The following is a 16441-nucleotide window of genomic DNA, read 5'->3' as shown; positions in this document are numbered from 1 at the left end:
AACTTGGCCCTCCAGCTGGTTTGGGACAATTCCCATCAACCCTGACCACTGGTCCTGTGAGCTGGGGATTATGGGTGTTGTAATCCCAAAACAGCTGGAGGGCCAAGTTGCCGTATTTTTCGCTCCATAAGATGCACCTGACCATAAGACACACCTAGTTTTTAGAGGAGGAAAACAAGAAAAAAAAATTCTGAACGAAACAGTGGATGTATGAGTTTTGTGGTTCATGCAATGGCCACAGACATGTGATTTGACGGTAAGTTTGGGGTGGCCCATTACAAAAATCCTGAGAATCCCTGTGGATCTGTGCTTTGTAACCACGTTTTTGCCCCACAAAACAGTGGGTGCGTGATTTTTTTGGTGCAGGCTGTAGCCATGGACATGTTAGGTGATCTGACGGTGAATTTGGGGTGACCCAATGCAAAAATCCTGAGGATCCCCCCTCCCAGGCAGCCTCCTTTATCACGTCCCTTATCTCTTTCCCATATCGCTTACCAATCAGCTGCTTCCTTTCAACACCCCCTTCCCTCTTTCAAAAAAAGGAGCATGATCTGCTTTTTGACCCTGGGCAATTCAGCTCCAGGGACCACGTATTCGCTCCATAAGGCGCACAGACATTTCCCCTTACTTCTTAGGAGGAAAAAAGTGTCTTATGGAGCAAAAAATACGGTATGTATCTGCACACTTCTTCAGGTCAGTACCCACCCGGGTGTATTGGGTACTATCATTTATTGCTATCAAGTCGGTTGAAATCACAATTCAAATCACTCGTCAGTAAGGCTTGATTTAAAATCCTTTTTATTTACAGAAAGGTTCAGTCATGCTGGCATTCTCTTAATATGGACCATTGGAGGAAGGCTTCCTTTTTGGAATCATCAATTTACAGAGAAGCTTTTACAGTTTATGGGCTGGGGGAGTGTTTGTGGCAGGGTGGATTTGATACAAATCAAATAGATATAAATCCCTCATCAGTCAGACTTTATTTCAATCACTCATCAGTAAGGCTTGATTTAAGTCATTTTTTTTAATAGAAAGGTTTAACCTTGCTGCCATCCACTTAATACTGACAACCAGAGGAAGGTTTCCTTTCTGAAATCATAAATTTTCAGAATAGTTTTTACAGTTATATAAAAAATGAGTGATTTTTTAGCACACATGAAAAACTTTAACCACATCCTTATTTCCTGATGAATAGCCTTTGGACTAGAACAGGCATAGGCAAACTCGGCCCTCCAGTTGTTTTGGGACTACAACTCCCATCATCCCTAGCTAACAGGACTAGTGGTCAGGGATGATGGGAGTTGTAATCCCAAAACATCCTGAAGGCCAGAGTTTGCCTATGCGTGGACTAGAAAGCCACTTATATAAAAAATCTTTAGAAAGATTTTTCCTCCAAAAGCATTTTGTTTTAAAAATCTGATTTAAATCAAAAAAATCTAATTGAAGAAAAAAAAAATCTGATTTTTTTTTTCAAAAATACGATTTTTTTATTTAAAAAAAAATTCCTTGATTTTAAGCCACCCTGATCCATGGATATATGTCACTTCAACAGAAAACTATCTTTAGAAAGATTCCCGCCCCCCAAAGCATTTTATTTTAAAATTCCAAATTAAATTCTAAAAATCTGATTTAAATTTTATAAAAAATCAAATTAAAAAAAAACTTTTTAATAAAAAATCATTGGTTTTTATCCACCCTGGGTAGGAACTATTTTGGAATGCTAGAGCATCAAAAGATACAGCGAACCATTTCTGGGCATTGATGAGTAGTATATGTATTATTAAGATTAATTTTACCATGAGCTGAGGTCAGAAAGGTGTGTCGCGTCAGGAGAAAGCATGTTGGTGGTTCCTTGGAAAAGTCTCTTGGGCTGGCTTTCGGTTTCCATTTCACCTATTGAAATCAAGCAGATTTGTTTCAGATGGTTTATTAGCCAAGAGGTGGAAACTGCCAGAGTTACCAACGATTGAGGAGTGGCAGAATGAAGATGGTGGACTAAGCCAGAGGGGGCCAAACACAACCCTCCAGCTGCTTGGGGACTGCAACTGCCATCATCCCTGACCACAAGTCCTGAGAGCTAGGGATGATGGGAGTTGTAGTCCAGGCATAGGCAAACTCTGCCCTCCAGATGTTTTGGGACTACAATTCCCATAATCCCTGACCACTGGGCCTGTTAGCTAGGGACAATGGGAGTTGTAGGCTAAAAACATCTGGAGGGCTGAGTTTGGCCATGCCTGGACTACGCAGAATTGGCCAAGCTGACTGGTAGAATCCGGAACCAAGACAACCAAAAATTTCGAAGAGACTGGAGTAAATTTATTTGGTATATGAACAATTATTCTAAAAATGTACTGCAAAAAATCTGGCCAAAGAGATAAGAGTTGGCTACAAGGATATTAAGGTCAGAAAATGCTAATTTAAAGGGCGATACAAAGATCTGAAAAGAAAAAAACCAGCTGAAGGGATGGAGTCACAAGCTTGACAGAGAAAAGAGCAGGCCTAGGCCAACTTGGCCCTCCAGCTGTCTTGGGACTGACCACTGGTCCTGTGAGCTAGGGATGATGGGAGTTGTAGTCCCAAAACAGCTGGAGGGCCAAGTTGGGCCATGCCTGATCTAGAGCAGGAGAGATGTGCGGCTCGGGCGGGCTGCAGGCCCCACAACAAGGGCCGCCCGGCAATTTGTCACCACCCTGTCAAGTGGTGACACCCGGGGCGCCCCGCCTCCACTGCCCCCCCTTCCTCCACCTCTGCACTTACCTTTCCTTTTGATGGGACCAAGAGCGCTGGGCCGGATGCAGTTGATTGGACTCTGGCTCCTCCTGCTAAAATCAAAGCCAGATTATGGTCTTTCCAGGAACGGGGAAACTTCCGAGGTGACAAGGTGAATGACTTTAAAGCTACTATATTGTGTTTTCAAGATTATAATCAGGGTGGATAAAAATGATTTTTAATTATTTAAATCGGATTTTAAAAATAAAATGCTTTTGAAGGAAAAATATTTCTAAAGATAGTTTTCTATTTCGGTTACATTATAGCTCAAAGGCTATTCATCAAGGAAACAAGGATTTTTTTTAAGTGCTAAAACTCAGTCTAAGGCAGGCATGGCCAAATTTGGCCCTCCAGCTCTTTGGGAACTACAACTCCCATCATCCCTAGCTCACAGGAGCAGTGCTCAGGGATGATGGGAGTTGTAGTCCCAAGGCAGCTTGAGGGCCAAGTTGAGCCACCACTGTTCTAGATCAGGCGTGGCCCAACTTTGCCCTCGCTGGTCTAAGGTGTGTTTAAAAAAAATTAATTAACCACATCAGTTAACAAACATGGATACATGTGCTATAATGTTATTCCTTTAGTGAAATAAATGGTTTAAATTGTTATGAAGGAAATGATTATTTTTCTCCTTCCAATAAAGTACTGCAGAAAAGTTGTCCAAATAGAACGAGTTAACTTATTAAACCTCACCATAATTTCATAATTGTTTCTAATGGTATAACTAAATCAGTCATTTTTGATATAACTGTAAAAACTCCTCTGAAGATTTATGATTCCAAAAAGGAAACCTTCCTCTGTTTGTCAATATGAAGAGGATGCCTGCAAGGTTGAACCTTTCTGTAAAAAAAGGGATTTTATTATTCCCAAAAGGAAACCTTCCTCTGCTTGTCCATATTTAGAGGTTGCCTGCAAGGTTGAACCTTTCTGTAAAAAAAGAAAGAAAAAAAGGTTTAAATCAAGCCTTCCTGACTAGTGGTTCAAATCAAGGAATTTAAATCGTGAGTTAAATCGGTTTGATTTAAATCAAATCCACCCTGATTATAATGCTGTATAGGAAACCCTCCCCCCCAATTCTTACAAAGAGTAGCCTTTCACAAGATTTCATCCCGAAAAGAAAACACCATAATATTTTTAACCGCCGGAGGAATTTCACTGAAGATGGACTCTGTGCCCAAGCGGGTTATCAAATGAACCTCTGTTAAATGAGTCTGCTCTTTAATAAGCAAATCTACACGGTGCAGTATTTTCTGGGCAACACTAATAACATCAATATAAAGTTGAAAATAAATGCTATCATCTGCACAAAATAAAACACAAATAATGACAAGTTATGTAACATCCGAAATGCCAATTTATATCTGCATAGATGAGGAATGCAACACACAACGTGTTTAAATGATAACTGAGAAATTTCCACAAGAAAGAAATTTATTTTAAAAATAGGCTTTAAGTAACCAGCCTGTGACTTTATAGTTTCAAATTGCGTTGTGCTGCCAGATTTGCTATATAGATATATTGGTCCAACACCAACGTAATGAGTTGACATTTTAAACTGTGCTGAAGCAACCTGCATAAAAGGTAAAGGTACCCCTGCCCGTACGGGCCAGTCTTGACAGACTCTAGGGTTGTGCACCCATCTCACTTAAGAGGCCGGGGGCCAGCGCTGTCCGCAGACACTTTCAGGTCACGTGGCCAGCGTGACGAAGCTGCTCTGGCGAGCCAGCCCAGCACACGGAAACGCTGTTTACCTTCCTGCTGGTAAGCGGTCCCTATTTATCTACTTGCACCCGGGGGTGCTTTCAAACTGCTAGGTTGGCAGGCGCTGGGACCGAGCAACGGGAGCGCACCCCGCCGCAGGGATTCAAACCGCCGACCTGACGATCAGCAAGTCCTAGGCGCTGAGGTTTTACCCACAGCGCCACCCGCGTCCCCTGCATATTAAATAACAAATAAACAATAAATAAGGAATACGTACCAAGTAATTTTTTTAGGATATCCATACATGTAAATATAAAACTTGTAGATCAGACCTCACTAACCAGTGTAGGTAGCTGATGCTGATAAAAACTGATGTATAGAACTGATAATTATTTATTTGACACACCTGTCAATAACCTCAAGAACAGTGTAAGAAAATTGAAAGGTACAGTACATTATTTGGAAATTGTAAATTTTGGGTGACATTCTACTATTAATAATAATTAGCCATGTGCTGCGGCTGAATTTGAAGTAAGGCAACACACATGTTTAAATTGTACAACTGATAATCTGGTTTCCGTGTTGGTTTTATGCAAGTGGTTTTTAATGTGAAGTGCCCCGAGAGATATGGGGCGGTGTAGAAATACAAGAAATAATAAATAATAATAACAAACATGACACCAGACACTGTCCACCAGCATACATCTAGATTCAGGTGGGTAGCTGCATTGGTGGGACGCAGTCAAAATAAATAAATAAAAATAAAAAAATGGTTCAGCAGCGCCTTAAGAGACCAACTCAGTTTGTTCTGGGTCAAAGCTTTCGTGGGCAGGCCCCCTTCTTCTGATACACGGAAACATAAGTCCCCTGACACTTATATATAGAGGGAGGGAGGGGTGGGGTATTTCTCCGAAGGGTAGTAGGAGATGGGTGATTTTACGGTTCCCAAAAGGAAACCTTCCTCTGCTTGTCCACATTGAGAGGATACCAGCAAGGTCGAACCTTTCTGTAAATAAAGGATTTTATTATTTCAACAAGGAAACCTTCTGCTTGTCCATATTGAGGGGATGACTTCTTCAGATATATTGAAGCGGAAGTCCCCAGGCCCTTATATATAGCGGGAGGGGAGCCCCCAGACCCTTATATATAGAGGGAGGAGAACTCCCCAGACCCTGATATATAGTGGGAGGAAGGGTGGGGCGGGGTTTTTCTCCGAAGGGTAGTAGTATGAGTATGGTCAACCTGTTGGCGACTGTGAATGACTGCAATTAGTCCTGCAGGAAAAAGCAAGGGATGGTATTCAGATGACCAAAAATAGCTTTAGCATATGCAATGAGACAGGAATACAATATCTCTATTCAGATGAGGTCTCTCCATAGTTTTCAGTTTAGTAATAAGTTGCAATTAGCCACTTCTCTTTCAAGTCTCTTTCTGAAATTCTTTTGCAGGAAGACAGCTGCTTTCTCTGTAATAAACTGACAACTTTTCTAAATGACTATAACATACTATCTGAAGCTCAGGCAGCTTTCTGCAAGAACCACTCAACATCAGACCACTGTCTAATGCTGTCCCTCCTAGCCGAGAAGTACACCAGACCTCGACAGGGAAAACACTTTGTGGCCTTTATGGACCTGAAACCTGCCTTTTGACTCCATCCCCAGATTCCAACTATGGGCCAAGTTGCATCTAGCACTGAAGGATAAACGTCTCCTATATCTTACTAAAGCCCTGCACTGTGGAAGCAATTTGCAGGTTAGGTGTGGGTTGCAGGGCCAGCTCTCGGTCTGTATTGAGATGGCCAGGGGAGTGAGACAGGGATGCATTTTGGCCCCTACTTTGTTCAGTTCGTTTCTGAATGACTTAGAGGCAAGCTTAATGGACCCTGATGGCCATGTTCCAAAAATAGGGACGAGAAAGACCCCTCTCTTGTTGTATGCGGATGACGCGGCCATCCTCTCCCGAACCAGACCTGGCCTGAACTATCAACTAAGGAAATTCTGAGACTACTGCTCTGGTAATGGGTTATCCATCAGTTATGAAAAATCTAAAGTCCTGGTGTTTGAGAAGAGATTCTCCCTGAGTAAATGGGTACTGGACGGTCACAAACTAGAGCAGACCAAATTCTTCTGGTACCTAGGGCTTCTGTTCCATTATTCCAAGTCCTGGAAACATCATTGGCAGACCGCCTATCAAAAGGCAGAGGTAAGCAAACTGGCTATACTTCAATTCTTTCATACAAGGGGAGGCCATTATGTTCCATCAGCCATTAAGGTATTTAATGCAAAATCTGTCTCTCAACTCCTCTACGCCTCAAACGCCTGGTTCAATGGCTCATTCTCCAGGTTCAATGGCTTCCAGGCAAAGTTTCTCTGGTCCAAATTGTGTTCCAAATGCAATACTATTTTTCAAAACAGGTGAATTTCCTCTATCAACTAAAGCATGGTGGGCTGGCCTGAGATACTAGCTCAAGATCTGTGTCTTTGGCCTAGGGAAGGGCTTCCATACCTAAACAACGAGGAGTTTGCCAGCTCATAGATGAAAATCATAGAATCATAGAGTTGGAAGAGACCACAAGGGCTATCAAGTCCAACCCCCTGCCTGCCAAGCAGGAAACACCATCAGAGCACTCCTGACATATGGTTGTCAAGCCTCTGCTTAAAGACCTCCAAAGTAGGAGACTCCACCACACTCCTTGGCAGCAAATTCCACTGTCAAACAGCTCTTACTGTCAGGAAGTTCTTCCTAATGTTTAGGTGGAATCTTCTTTCTTGTAGTTTGGATCCATTGCTCCGTGTCCGCTTCTCTGGAGCAGCAGAAAACAACCTTTCTCCCTCCTCTATGTGACATCCTTTATATATTTGAACATGGCTATCATATCACCCCTTAACCTCCTCTTCTCCAGGCTAAACATGCCCAGCTCCCTTAGCCGTTCCTCATAAGGCATCGTTTCCAGGCCTTTGACCATTTTGGTTGCCCTCCTCTGGACACGTTCCAGTTTGTCAGTGTCCTTCTTGAATTGTGGTGCCCAGAACTGGACACAGTACTCAAGGTGAGGTCTGACCAGAGCAGAATACAGTGGCACGATTACGTCCCTTGATCTAGATGCTATACTCCTATTGACGCAGCCCAGAATTGCATTGGCTTTTTTAGCTGCCGCGTCACACTGTTGGCTCATGTCAAGTTTGTGGTCAACCAAGACTCCTAGATCCTTTTCACATGTACTGCTCTCAAGCCAGGTGTCCCCATCTTGTATTTGTGCCTCTCATTTTTTTTGCCCAAGTGCAATACTTTACATTTCTCCCTGTAAAAAATCATCTTGTTTGTTTTTGCCCAGTTCTCTAATCTGTCAAGGTCGTTTTGAAGTGTGATCCTGTCCTCTGGGGTGTTAGCCACCCCTCCCAGTTTGGTGTTGTCAGAGCTGCTTCCAGATCCTAGCTCACAGAGGATCACGCTAGCCAGCGTTCACTTTATAAAAGTCTTTATTGAGTTACAGTTTCCATTCTCAAGCTGCTGCGTGCAGCTCTACGTCTTATGGGTTAGACCGGCGAAGCTCCGTCTGAGTCTCCGCCCCCTGTACACCAGCTTAATACCCTAGCCTTACTCCACCTTTTCCGCCTGACCGTTCTTCTCTGGGTCCCTCTGCCCCCCGTGGTCTCTTCCTTCCTGGACTCTTCTGACGCTGACCCCCCGGACCCTTCTGTCTCCTTGCGTCGGGCTTTAGGACCTGGCTCCCTTTCCGGGCTGCTTACTGCGCCACTTTCCTGTGCATTTGAACTTGGCGCGTGCGCCCAACCTTCCACTTTCCGCTTAACCGTTTCTTCGCTCCCCGATGGAGGTGTGGCCACTCCTGACTCATGCCCTCCCCTCTGCTGCGAGCTGCCAGAGCTCGGTACCTGGCGCCCTTCCTCTCCACTGCGCTCTGTTGGTGACGCTGGCCCCGATTTCCAACTGCTGCCCTCTGAGCCCCCTCTGGACCCTTCTTCCTGGGGTGTCCCCGTAGGCTCCCCCCTTGCTCTGGCCACTGGCGCTCCTTTCTGTGAATCTTCTGATTCACTGGAAAGACTCGGAGATCTCGGGTCGTCGTCATCACTCATCTTTTCTTCGGCCTCCTCCCCCTCGCTCTCTGTTTCCTCCCTTGCCCTCGCCTCTGCTCCTGAACCCCTGACAGGTGTCATCTGCAAATTTGATCAGGATGCCCTTGAGTCCATCATCCAAGTCGTTGATAAAGATGTTGAATAGGACCAGGCCCAAGACAGAACCCTGTGGCACCCCACTAGTCACTCTTCTCCAGGATGAAGAGGAACTATTTGGGTTCGGTCAGTCAGCCAGTTACAAATCCACTGAGTGGTAGCATAGTCAAGACCGCATTTTACCAGCTTCTTTACAAGAATATCATGGGGCACCTTGTCAAATGCCTTGCTGAAATCAAGGTAGGCTACATCCACTGCGTTCCCTTCATCTACCAGGCTTGTAATTCTGTCAAAAAAGGTTAGTCTGACATGACTTATTTTTCAGAAATCCATGCTGACTAATGGTGATCACAGCATTCCTTTCTAGGTGCTCACAGACTGTTTGCTTAATGATCTGCTCCAGAATCTTCCCTGGTATTGATGTCAGACTGACTGGGCGGTAATTATTTGGGTCCTCTCTTTTCCCCTTTTTGAAAATAGGGACAACATTTGCCCTCCTCCAGTCTGCCGGGACTTCGCCTGTTCTCCAGGAATTCTCAAAGATGACTGCCAGTGGTTCTGAGATCACATCTGCCAGTTCTTTTAATACTCTTGGATGCAGTTCATCTGGCCCTGGAGACTTGAATACATCTAAACTAGCCAAGTATTCTTGTACTATCTCCTTAGTTATTCTGGGCTGTGTTTCCTTTGCTGGATCATTTGCTCCAAATTCTTCAGGTCGGGCATTGTTTTCTTTATCGGAGAAGACTGAGGCAAAGAAGGTATTGAGAAGTTCAGCCCTTTCTGTGTCCCCTGTTTGCATTTCACCATCTTCTCCTCTGAGTGACCCCACTGTTTCTTTGTTCTTCCTTTTGCTACGAACATACCCAGAAAAGCCTTTTTTGTTGCTTTTAACCTCTCTAGCAAGCCTGAGTTCATTCTGTGCTTTAGCTTTTCTGACTTGGTGTCTACACGTGCTGGCTATTTGTTAGAATTCCTCTTTGGTGGTTTCCCCCCTTTTCCATTTTTTGTACACATCCTTTTTTAATCTTAACCCAGTTAAAAGTTCTTTAGATAGCCACCCTGGCTTCTTTAGGCACCTTCCATGTTTCCGTCTCATTGGTATTGCCTGAAGTTGCGCTTTTACTATCTCCCTCTTAACAAACTCCCAGCCATCATGAACTCCCTTTCCTTTTAATATTACTGTCCATGGGATCTCACCCAGCACTTCCCTAAGTTTTATGAAGTCGGCTTTCTTAAAGTCAAGAAATTGAGTCCTAGTATGCTTGGCTGCTCCTTTCCGCTGTATAGTAAACTTCAGAAGAGCATGATCACTCGCGCCTAATGATCCTTCCACTTCTACCCCACTAACCAGGTCATCAACATTGGTTAGGACCAGATCTAAAATGGCTGTTCCTCTTGTTGCTTCTCCCACTTTCTGGACAATGAAGTTGTCTGCAAGGCCAGTGAGGAATCTGTTTGACCTTATGCTCTTGGCTGAGTTTGACATCCAACAAATATCCGGGTAATTGAAGTCCCCCATTACTACTATCTCCCTTCCTTTTGCATGCTTGGCCATCTGTTCCAGGAAGGCATCATCTATGTCCTCCGTTTGGCTTGGGGATCTATAGTAAACTCCCACAATGAGGTCTCTGTTATTCTTCTCTCCCTTATTTTGACCCAAATGCTCTCACTTTGGCTTTGAGGTTCTAAATCTTGGATCTCTTCACAGGTATACACATCCCTGACATATAACGCCACTCCTCCTCCTTTCTTGTCCGGTCTGTTTCTCTGAAATAGATTGTATCCCCCCATTATTACATTCCAATCGTGGGACTTATCCCACCAGGTTTCAGTGATGCCTATTATGTCATATTTAGTTTGCTGTACCAAGAGCTCAAGCTCATCTTGTTTATTTCCCATGCTTTGCGCATTAGTGTACAGACATTGAAGTCCATTAATCATTCCCCCGTGTCTCTTATTTAAGGATTTTTTCCTCCCACCACTAGGTCTGCATGCTGTTTGCTCCATTTGGTCTATGACATTTGGATGATCATCTTCATCAACTGATAGACTCCTACCTTCAGGAGCACTGTCTCCCTCCCCCCCATTAGTCAATTTAAAGCCCTCCTGATGAGGTTTCTGAGATTTTTGGCAAAAACATTTCTCCCAACCGTTGTGAGGTGCAGCCCATCACTTGCCAGAAGTCCATCTTCAAGAAACTGCAGTCCGTGATCTAAGAATCCAAACCGTTCCTGTTTACACCATTTGCGAAGCCAGCTGTTCACTTCCACAATTTTTCCCTCTCTCCCTGGGCCACGTCGTTCAACTGGGAGGACAGATGAGATGACAATTTGTGCATTTAGTTGCTTCAATTTCCTGCCAAAAATGATGGTTAGAAAAGCCACTTGGCTTGGTATGCCACCTTCTCTCCTGTACCATCTGGGCTATGATAATGCCTTTGAATCTCTGAGGCAAAGCCTCTGGGACATATCACATAGTGATCTCCGATCTCAATCTCATGTTATCTGCGGCCCATTAGAAGTAGGAATTCACTATGGGTTCGAGTTTCAGACACCTGCATGTCTTAGAAATTTGTCTGTACCAACATACCGGCGTCTTTTCACCAAAGCCAGATTAAATGTATTCCCATCAGAAGTGTTAAGCGCCAGACTGAGAGGTGTTGTTGTTGTTGTTTAGTCGTGTCCGACTCTTCGTGACCCCATGGACCAGAGCACGCCAGGCACTCCTGTCTTCCACTGCCTCCCGCAGTTTGGTCAAACTCATGCTGGTAGCTTCGAGAACACTGTCCAACCATCTCGTCCTCTGTCGTCCCCTTCTCCTTGTGCCCTCCATCTTTCCCAACATCAGGGGCTTTCCAGGGAGTCTTCTCTTCTCATGAGGTGGCCAAAGTCTTGGAGCCTCAGCTTCAGGATCTGTCCTTCCAGTGAGCACTCAGGGCTGATTTCCTTCAGAATGGATAGGTTTGATCTTCTTGCAGTCCATGGGACTCTCAACACTCTCCTCCAGCACCATAATTCAAAAGCATCCATTCTTTGGCGATCAGCCTTCTTTATGGTTCAGCTCTCACTTCCATACATTGCTACTTGGAAAACCATAGCTTTTACTATACGAACCTTTGCTGGCAAGGTGATGTCTCTACTTTTTAAGATGCTGTCTAGGTTTGTCATTGCTTTTCTCCCAAGGAGCAGGCGTCTTTTAATTTCGTTGCTGCTGTCACCATCTACAGTGATCATGGAGCCCAAGAAAGTAATCTCTCACTGCCTCCAGACTGAGAGGTATCCCTTATCAAAATAGGATCTGTGTGTGCTCTCAGGACGTCGACTGCATGAGGCATATTTTATTGCATTGCGGACAATATGATCAAGCTAGGGAACTATAGATTAAACCACTATTGGCAAATTGGCTGGGTCAATCTGAAGCCTACTATATCAAATATCTTCTGGACGACAAGTCCAATGATATCACAGTGGCCGCGGCAAAGTTTCTTTCAGTGGTCATACATATCAAAGATCAACATACCCATGACTAAACAAATAACGCTTCGGTCTCCCTTCTCTGGGGGGTTGTCTGTATGAATCTATTTTATTTTGAATCCTTTTTATGGGTCGTTGGACCACATAACATAACAAAGATTATTATTATTATAGAAACAGTTAACTTATTAAACCTCACAATAATTTCATAATTATCTGTCAATCAATGTATTTTTAATAGTAGAACCAAATCAGTCATTTTGGATAGAACTGTAAAAACTGGGAATTTATTATTTTCCAAAAATGAAAACTTAAAATAAATTGTCATAATTTGTTTATGAAACAAATTTCATAATTATCTGTCAATCAATGTATTTCTAAGAGTAGGACCAAATCAGTAATTTTTGATAAAACTGTAAAAACTACTCTGAAAATTTATTATTTTCCAAAAAGGAAAACTTTAAACAAATCCTGATTTCCAGATGAATAGCCTTTGGACTCGAATGTCACTTAAATAGAAAACTATCTTTAGAAAGATTTTTCCTCCAAAAGCATTTTATTTTAAAAATCTGATTTAAATTTTAAAAAATCTGATTTAAATAAAAAAAGAATCCCGATTTTTCTTTAAAATATATATTTTTTAAAAATCAATGGTTTTTATGCACCCTGATATATTCCATTCACAGGCATAGTTCATGTACAGTATAAATTAACAGTACAGAAGTCAAACTGATTATTAAGAAACACTTCCACAGATACAGTGACTTACTTTGAAAATCTCCTTGTGGGGCTGGGAATTGGGCTTGGAGGCAGTCCATTACTACTCACAAACATTTGCAGGGAGGGAGAAAAGCATTGCTAGGAAAGACAAGCACAGCATTGAAAAGCACCTGAAACGATGTTTTAAAGAAGTCTTATCAACATATAAACACCAGTGAAATTAGCTAAAAACACTTGCAGGTGCGGGTTGCGTTCTGCTCACGATGCAAAGGGGGCTCTGGAACGGATCCCGTTCGCATCCAAAGGTACCACTGTATTTTTTTGTCTATAAGACTAGGGTAACTCCTGCAGGGCTCCCCACGTTGCGGATGTCTGTCCGGCGCGCGGGCGCTCTGCTTCACGGTGCCCCTTGTGCCGGGCGGCAGGCTGCTATCCAGGGCGGCGCTCCGGGAAGCAGGCTGCTATCTGCAGCCTAGACATCCCTGCGGGACCTCCTGCAGGGCTGTCTAGGCTGCGGGTGTGTTCCCCAACGCCGGGCGCTCTGCTTTCAGGGCGCCCGACGCTCCGGGAAGCAGGCTACTATCCGCAGCCTAGACATCCCTGCGGAAACTCCCGCAGGGCTGCCTAGGCTGCGGATGTCTTCCTGAAGCCTGGAGAGCGAGAGGGGTCAGTGCGCACCGACCCCTCTCGCTCTCCAAGCTTCAGCAAAAGCCTGCATTCGCCCCATAGGATGCACCCAGATTTCCCCTTCTTTTTTGGAGGGGAAAAAGTGCGTCCTATAGGGCGAAAAATACGGTAATAAGTGGGGAAACAATGAGTCAAGGAGGAGGGAAGTCTCAGGCTGTTGTAAGCAAATGCTTTCTATATTATATATAAATTGCATGTTATGTTTAAAACATTTGCAAAAAAGTAATAAAAATTATGATATTAAAAAAAGTTTTATAAACATATTGCAAACATCGGATGCTTTTTTCTCACTTAAAAAGTGCTGTCATCAGAAACCACTGTGATACTCTAGCAGGTTCTCAAAATTGGTGCTCAGGATTTCACTATTCCACCCCTGCTAGTGAAGGAAGCTGAAATGACGCTATGTGGTACTCCTTCCGGCACTCCTTCGGTTGCATGCTTTGGATCAAAGGTTTTGTGGTGTTAGTGAGCAGGGAATCTACGGTTTTTACCAAGGCAAGCTTTAATGCGACGGTGTTTTTCTTTTAACTTGACTACATGGGAAAGTAAAGGATATTTATCTCTCCATTTCTGGACAAAAGCAACAAGAAGGCTTGGTGCCCACAGCCCTCTCTGAAGATTATTAATGAGCTTATCGGTCCAAAAGATTTGAGGCCCTGCTCTAAAGTGGTACCTCTGGTTAAGAACTTAATTCGTTCTGGAGGTCCGTTCTTAACCTGAAGCACCACTTTAGCTAATGGGACCTCTCACTGGCGCCGCACGATTTCTGTTCTCATCCTGAAGCAAAGTTCTTAACCCGAGGTACTATTTCTGGGTTAGGGGAGTCTGTAACCCGAAGTGTTTGTAACCCAAGGTACCACTGTATATCATTTAGTTCCTGTAGTCTTCCCACAATGCCGCTTCCCTTGCAACTCCCAAACTGAGGAAGCTCTCTGGCGTACCTTTCCAATCCCCCTCGTAGGCGAAGGTGCCGGAGAGACGGGAATGAAGTCTATCCTCTTTGGAGACGAGGATTTTTCCGATTTGTCCAAGTCATTGTCACTCTGAGAACACAAAAGGGTCATGTTGACAGCCTCACGGGACGCAGCGGCCCTAGAGGCTGCGCCATAAAGATCCCGATGAAAAAGAGAACGGCCAATCACTCCATCCCCCACTCTGAGCTCACTGGTTAAGTCAGGGAGTGGAATTAAAATATTAAACATCTGTAAAAGGATTACCAGGCTCAAGCTTTCTTCCCATGATTGGCTTATCTGCATTGCTGTTTGGACTTCCCTAAAACACAAAAAGGCTCATCAGTGGCGACAAGAGAACACAGTATCTGCTTTTTTAAAAAACAGCAGTTCAGTTGCACCTACCTTTCATGCGCCGCTTCTCTGTTCATCAAATCCACTCCTTCCTCCTGGAGTACAAGAATTCACAGCTTAGTTCTCAACGACTTCCTGCTCCGCAAAATTATCATTTCCTATATCAACCACATATCAACCGATCAGGCATCGGCCGACTCAGCCCTCAAGCTGTTTTGGGACTACAACTCCCATCATCTCTAGCTAACAGGACCAGTGGTCAGGGAGGATGGGCATTGTAGTCCCAAAACATCTGAAGGGCCGAGTTGGCCTAGGCCTGTCCTATATCAGCAGAATCTAATATATCCTATATCATGGGTAGGCAATCTAAGGCCCGCTGGCCAAATCCGGCCCATTGGCCTTCTCAATCCAGCCCGGAGACGGTCCTGGAATCAGCATATTTTGACATGAGTAGAATGTGTCCATTTATTTAAAGTGCATCTCTGGGTTATTTGTGGAGCCTGCCTGGTGTTTTGACATGAGTAGAATGTGTCCATTTATTTAAAATGCATCTCTGGGTTATTTGTGGGGCATAGGAATTCATTCATTTTTATTTCTTCAAAATATAGTCTGGCCCCCCACAAGGTGTGTGTGACAGTGGACGAGGCCCATGCTGAAAAAGTTTGCTGACCCCTGATCTACAGGGACTGTTCGAAACTAGTAGACTCCATGCCAAACTGTGTTCAAATGCTGCTTAAAAAGAGCAGAGGTCACCTCTGTCACTAATGTACATATGTGTGGGTTTTGTACGTGTAATGGTACGTGTAATGGTGTCTATTCCACCTGTCTGTTCATAAAGTCCAAACCATCCACATGAAAGGTTGTTACAGTTCCATAAAATCCTTTCACAGAGTCTAAGACAAGGATTTCCGGAATATTGGCCTTGTTTTGCCGTCCTGGGCTTCATCAGTAGTTAAAACTCTAAGTAATGCAAATAAATACAATATCATTACACGAATGGACCTTATGCATGAACTGACTATAGAATGATCTGATCCACTGGGTCTTCTGCTTTGTTCGTTTGTTGAATTTTATGAGTTACTTCTGTTGAAATTTACAATTTGATTCTATGAATAGTATACCTTATTTATCTAAGAACACAGCCAGTTACATCTCATGTGCTTATTGAGTTTCCAAAGTTAAAGTCATGCTCAAGGCTTACAACATACTATAAAAAATACGTAACTATACAGAAAAGTAGTCACATACAATAAAGAAAACATCCAATAGTACATAACCAAATAGAACAATTTCCATGTCAAATGTAAGATTCCAAATAAAGATACAGTACAAAATATTAACAGCAACAACACCCCCAACAAAAGCTCCAGTCCAAGATTATATAGAGACCATTATACTGGGTTCTAAACAAGAGTATGATGATGATGATGATGATGATGATGATGATGATATAGCTCAGCTTCTAGAATGCAAGTAGGAGGATTCCAATTAGCAATAGCCAAAGGTTAAATCAGGCACAGCCAAACTCAGCCCTCCAGTGTTTGGGGACTACAACTCCCACCATCCCTAGCTAGCAGGACCAGCGGTCAGGGATGAT

General features: G+C 43.6%; 1 protein-coding gene across 8 annotated transcripts in view; it reads right to left on the bottom strand.

The window, feature by feature from the left end:
- Nucleotides 1–16441, bottom strand: part of LOC308579422 (P2R1A-PPP2R2A-interacting phosphatase regulator 1-like) — a gene marked incomplete at its 3' end in the record, with an annotated part of 34506 nt that overhangs the window by 7943 nt on the left and 10122 nt on the right. For 5 of the 8 annotated variants that reach the window (XR_014004462.1, XR_014004463.1, XR_014004464.1 and 2 more), the window contains exons 4-9: nucleotides 14896–14939; nucleotides 14758–14812; nucleotides 14482–14583; nucleotides 12903–12991; nucleotides 2758–2822; nucleotides 1797–1893 (exon numbers count right to left, since the gene is read on the bottom strand). Coding sequence is in view for 5 of the 8 variants with exons in the window: in XM_081180548.1 (XP_081036674.1) it covers nucleotides 1797–1893; nucleotides 2758–2822; nucleotides 12903–12991; nucleotides 14482–14583; nucleotides 14758–14812; nucleotides 14896–14939 (452 nt within the window). Of the gene's footprint in view, nucleotides 1–781; nucleotides 1090–1792; nucleotides 1894–2757; nucleotides 2823–12902; nucleotides 12992–14481; nucleotides 14584–14757; nucleotides 14813–14895; nucleotides 14940–16441 lie in introns of those variants that run through there. The other 3 variants (XM_081180549.1, XM_081180546.1, XM_081180547.1) reach the window with 3 other exon arrangements.

This window comes from Podarcis bocagei (assembly GCF_964188305.1).
Source record: "Podarcis bocagei genome assembly, chromosome: Z".
In the NCBI taxonomy this organism is placed as follows: Eukaryota; Metazoa; Chordata; class Lepidosauria; order Squamata; family Lacertidae; genus Podarcis; species Podarcis bocagei.
Note: the sequence above shows the minus strand (reverse complement) of the source record. Positions and strands in the feature narration are given on the sequence as shown.